This window comes from Glycine max, chromosome 15 (genome assembly GCF_000004515.6).
Source record: "Glycine max cultivar Williams 82 chromosome 15, Glycine_max_v4.0, whole genome shotgun sequence".
NCBI classification, from domain to species: Eukaryota; Viridiplantae; Streptophyta; class Magnoliopsida; order Fabales; family Fabaceae; genus Glycine; species Glycine max.
In genome coordinates, this window is record NC_038251.2 from 16679143 (window position 1) to 16684818 (window position 5676).

Consider the following 5676-nt stretch of genomic DNA (forward strand, 5'->3'; position numbering starts at 1 on the left):
CTTGCATGCGATGCATGATTGTTGTAAATCCTGCATCGGTTTAATATGTCAATTAATTACTTTATACGCACAATTATATATCTATATAATAAATTTATCCTTGAATGTTGTTTGTATGTGTATGATTGTGACATTATTATGTTCACGGGAGCATATGTTGAGACAAGATCACAATAGGACCTTTCGCTTTGAGTTTGTGAAGCCTACCATTGGTCAAGGTGGGGCATGGAGAGTAGACTAGAACTCATAGAAGGTGAAATACACCAAAGAGCTTACAATAACTTATTTATCCCTTTAATGCCAATCAATTTAACAATGGAGTTTTGGCTACCAATCGACAAGATGGGACAAAAATTACACACCACGAGAATCCTTAATTTTTTCTTCACCATGAAGTTGTCATTAGGGAGGACCAAACCTTAGAAGGACCCTGATAGGGTCTTTGATTCCATTGAGGATGACCCTTTTAAGACATTGGGTTTGTAGATTTAAGATATGTAGGATGGCATATAAGAGAGTATTTGTGTGTGTCATTTTTTGTACACTTTTATTTTTATTATTATTGATGTTCAAATCTTTATTGGGTTTGTAATAGCCTAAGAGGCATCATGTACTCTATTTATTTGTTCTATGAATAATCCATATTATCAAATAACTTGCATTGAATCATCATTGTGGGTTTGATTTTAGCAAGTAGGGGTATCAGAAATGAAAGAAATGAAAGATAGATGAAAATCAGTTTTAGGATTCATTCATCAAAGTATTACAAAGTTGGTTTATTTATACAAAGACAGAAAATAACTAACTTGAGTAACCAACTAACTTACTCAAATAACTTCTAGTAACCAACTAACTACTCAAATAACTTCTTGTAACTAACTGCAACTACTTAATTGTGATACCCCCCTCAAGTTGGCAAATAGATATTGATCATTCCCAACTTAGCAATGAATTTACCAAAAACCAGGCTTGGAAATGCTTTTGTAAAAACATCTACAACTTGGTGTTGACTCTTGACATGGACAATCTTGACTACTTTGGACTGAACATATTCTAGGATGAAATGATGATCAATGTCAATGTGCTTGGATTGTTCGTGATGAGCAGGGTTTGAAGCAAGACTTATAGCAAATTTATTATCACAAAATAGCATCATAGAGGGCACATCAACTTCAAAGTAAAGAAGTAACTTGCTTAACCAAACAATTTCACTAGTAACAGAAGACAAGGCACGATAGTCAGCTTCAATGGATGATTTTGAAATAGTGGATTGTTTCTTAGAACGCCAAGAAAAAAAGGTTGTTTCCCAAAAAGACACAAAAGCCAGAAGTGGATCTTCTGGTATCAACACAGCTGGCCCAATCAGCATCAGCAAAGGCAATGAGGTTGAGAGAGTTCTGAGCAGGGAAAAACAAACTTTGTCCAGGAGCAGATTTGATATACTACAGAAGATGATGAACAACATGTAGGTGAGGAACTCTAGGGGCTTTCATATACTGACTTAAGCGATTCACAGCAAATGTGATATCAGGTCGTGAAATGGTCAAATAAAGCAATCTACTAATTAGTCTTTTGTACATTGATGGATCAAGGAGTAAGTCTCCATCATGAAGATTGAGTTTCAGATTGGGATCCATTGGTATATTGGAAGGTTTGCAGGACAAGAAACTTGTATCTTCCAAAAGAGAGAGAGTATACTTTCACTGGGATAGTAAGATACTTCTGCTGGATTTGGCTATTTCTAAGCCAAGAAAATATTTCAAAGGGCCAAGGATCTTCAATTGAAACAAAGACTATAATTTGGTCTGGACAGCTTGTACAGAGGCAAGATTGGGTCATGACAAGATGATGTCATTTACATATTCTAGTAAAATGACTAAGGAATTTCCTGAGCCTAGGAATTTTTTCCTTATACTCGGATATTTCCGGAGAATGTTTATAATGGTCTGCTCATGAAACTTCAGGTACCTTGACTATCGATAAATGATGTTCCCCAAGAGCAAAGCCATCTAAGCCAAGATCGTCAGTTCCTTTCACTACCAGCCGCCACTCAACAACATCGGAATCAGGGAAGGCGGATTCCATAGTTGCCTCACAGCCTGCCTATTCGAGAACATCTTCTCGTGGGTGAAAAGGGAGTAATCATGCTTGGATTGATGGAATCCATGACTAAGAAGAGTAGTGGAAAACTTACAGAACCATTGTCTAGAGGCTTGTTTTAGGCCATATATTGATTTGTTCAATTTGCATACCAATGAAAGATTAGTTGACTTGTATCCCTTGGGAAGTTCCATATAAACTTCTTCAAAAAAATCTCCATTCAAAAAGGCATTGTTAACATCCAATTAGAGGAGGCACCAGTTTCTAGCAGCAGCAACATAAAGCAGAACTCTCACAGTGGTAAGTTTGGCTACTGGAGAGAATGTATTAGAGAAATCGATCCCAGCTTGTTGAGTATAACCTTTGGCAACCAATCGAGCTTTGTATCTATCCACATAGCCATCCATTTTGTATTTAATTTTATACACCCATAGACATCCTATATAGTGCTTATCAGGTGGTAATGGAATAAGTGTCCAAGTGGAATTTGCTTCAAGAGCTTGGATTTCCTCATGCATAGCTCGACGCCATTCAGGATAAGAAATAGCTTAATGATAGAACTGAGGTTCATAGACTGCTGAGATGTGATTAATGAAATTTCTCTAAGGGGGGCTATGAGGCAACAGGGAACAATGATGCTGGATGGGATATGCAGCCTGAGATTGTGATATTACCATAATCAGACAAGTATAAGGGATGCTTAGAGTGGTGTGTACTCCTTCTCAAGGTGACAGAGGGAAAAGTGTGAAGATGATCTAAGGCAGGGTTGAGGGTGAATCAGTTGGGTCATGGTTAAAGTTGTTAGGTGGCTGTGGTGATTGGCTACGAGTCTGGTCAGGGTTAGGTAAGGTATTAGTGATGGGAATGGGGATAACCAAATCAAGTAAATGATCAGGAATGACTTAAGGCTGTGAAATGGTTTGAAAAAGGAAAAATGGATTCATGAAAGACAACATGTCTGGACACAAAAAATTTCTTAGTGTCTAGGCTATACAATTTGTATCCTTTATAACCTTGGGGATAGCCAACAAAAATTACAGGCGTTGCTCGAGTAGAAAACTTGTTCCTTGATGATGGAAGAGTGGAAGCAAATGCTAAATAGCCAAAACTTCTTAAGGCATGATAGTCAAGTTCCTTTTTGAACAGAATATTGTAGGGTAAGTAGTGTTGCAGTAATGGTGAAGGGGTTCTGTTGATGAGAAAAGCTGCAGTGGTAACACAATCACCCTAGAATGAGATAGGAACTTTAGACTGAAAAAACAAAGCTCTGGCTACATTGAGCAGATGTTGATGCTTCCTTTCCACTACTGAATTCTGTTCTGGCCTTTCAACACAGGAAAATTGATGAAGAGTGCCCATGGAAGCCAAAAACTGAGTGAGGGCAAGTTCCTTAGCATTATCAGACCTGAGGCATTTGATAGATACACCAAACTGAGTCTGAACCATGGTGAAAAATTGTTGCACATAAATCGAAGCTTCAAATTTGTGCTTAAGCAAAAATAGCCAAGTGAATCTTGAGCAGTCATCAACCAATGTAAGGAAAAATCTCTTTCCCTCATAGGTAGGGTGAGCATAGGGACCCCATATATCACAGTGAATTAAGTCAAATGGTAATTCAGATAAATGGTTAGAGTTAGGAAAAGATAATCTTCTAAATTTAGCAAGAGGACAAACAAAACAATTAGAAGAAGAGAAATTGGGAGAAAGGTGCAGACCAATTTTATTATTCAAATGTTTGAAAACTTTGTCTGAGATATGACCAAATCTAGAATGCCAAATATGAGCATTTTTACAAGGAATGGAATTTGTATGTGAATTGATAACAAAAAAAGTAAATTTGCAATCAAGAGTGTCCTTGAGGTCTAAGACATAAAGGCCTTGGATGAGATCCCCTCTACCAATCCTCTTGCAAGCTTACTTCTCCTAAATATCAAATTCATTTTGAGAAAAAGAAATAGACAAATTAGGATTGGTTAGAAGAGCACTAACTGAAATTAAATTGAATTTGAATTTAGGAATGTAGGCAACATTATGCAAGATTAAGGTATTGGTTAAGCAAACCGAACCAATGGCAAGGATAGGTATAACATCATTGTTAGGCAGAGTGACAGTTTTATCATAAACAAGTTGGTAAGATCGAAAATGATGAAGGGAACAAGAAATATGAATGCTGGCACCAGAATCTAAAAGCCAACAATCATGAAAAAAATTAGAAGTGGATGTAGAAAGGATCATACCACTGGCAGAAGAAACACCTTGAGGGATGATAGCATTGGTAACATGACTTTCTAAAAGATTCATCAATTGGCTATATTGCTGGGCAGTAAGCTGAAACTGGGAACCCAAGTCACCAGAGGAAGGTTGGGAGTGAGACATATCAACAGATACTTGTTGAGCAACCTTGTGTGGTGGTTCAGAAGAAGAACAATGTTTCTTTGCTTCTGAGGAAAAACCAGTCCTCATATAATTTGGAGGATAACCATGCAACTTAAAGCAACGATCCTGAGTATGACCCAACATACCCCAATGAGCACACAAGGGGCGATTCTTGGAAGATCCTTTGAAGCGATTGTCAGGATGATTGCGTGCAGCAGAAGAAGTCTTCAAGGCAAAAGCATGTGAAACTTCACTAGCAGAGGTGGAAGCACCAACTTCCTTTTGTTTTTCTTCTTGAACAACTAAGGCAAAAACCTTAATTGCTGAGGGAAAGGGATCCATGGATAAAATTTGACCTCTGATAGTAGAGAAAGATTCGTTCAACCCCATCAAGAACTGCATAGCATACTCCATTTGTTCAAAATCACACCAAGGTTTAATTCCTCCACAGGTGCAGCTATGTGAGGGCTTCAGTTCTGATAATGACTCCCACAAAGAATGAAGCTTGGAGTAGAAAGAGGAAACAAACATGGAACCTTGTTGCAGAGTGATCAAGTCATGCTGAAGTTGAAAAATTAAAGGACAATTTCGTTGCTCGAAACGTTCTTGAAGATCATCCCAGATTGCTTTGGCAGAAGAACAATGTTAGATACTTACTTACATTTCTTTGGATAAAGAATTAAGGAGCCAGGAAGAAACGATACTATTGTTGCGATGCCACAAAGCATGAGTTGAGTGACCCAAAGCAGGTTCAGGAATTGAACCATCGACAAACCCATATTTGTTCTTCCCATGAAGAGCCATGCACATTACTTTCTTCCAAGAATTATAGTTTTCACTGGTAAGAGGATGAGAAACTAAGGCAATGCCAGGATTGTCAGAAGAATGAAGAATGAAGGGGTTAGAATCATCAAAGGCAACCATGGCCATGAGAAAAAAAATAAATAGCTTCAATAGGAAGCAAGAGGCACGAAAGCAAAAACTTCTGATACTATATCAGAAATGAAAGATAGATGAAAAGAAGTTTGAGGATTCATTCATCAAAGTATTACAAAGTTGATTTATTTATACAAAGATAAAAAATAACTAACTTGAGTAACCAACTAACTTACTCAAATAACTTCTAGTAACTAACTAACTGCCATAACCAATTAACTACTCAAATAACTTCTAGTAACCAACTAACTGCCATAATCAACT

At 37.4% G+C, this 5676-nt stretch overlaps 1 protein-coding gene across 1 annotated transcript; it reads right to left on the reverse strand.

The window, feature by feature from the left end:
* Nucleotides 1–2702: 2702 nt before the first annotated feature.
* Nucleotides 2703–5400, reverse strand: LOC112999585 (uncharacterized). Its single transcript, XM_026125903.1, has 6 exons — nt 5176–5400; nt 4356–5037; nt 4162–4283; nt 3409–3537; nt 3139–3327; nt 2703–2756 (listed from the first exon to the last, which is right to left on the reverse strand). Exons 1-6 carry the CDS (start codon nt 5398–5400, stop codon nt 2703–2705), a joined length of 1401 nt encoding a protein of 466 aa, XP_025981688.1.
* Between the last annotated feature and the right edge of the window lie 276 nt (nt 5401–5676).

Bases quoted from the DNA above. Each gene is read 5' to 3' on its own strand.
- LOC112999585 (XM_026125903.1), bottom strand. From the start codon at position 5,400: ATGGTTGCCTTTGATGATTCTAACCCCTTCATTCTTCATTCTTCTGAC. The intron at 4,284-4,355 runs GTGTTTCTTCTG...GTTGGCTTTTAG, and splicing joins CAATGCTATCATCCCTCAAG to ATTCTGGTGCCAGCATTCAT. The intron at 3,328-3,408 runs GTAGTGGAAAGG...ATCTCATTCTAG, and splicing joins AAAGGCCAGAACAGAATTCA to GGTGATTGTGTTACCACTGC.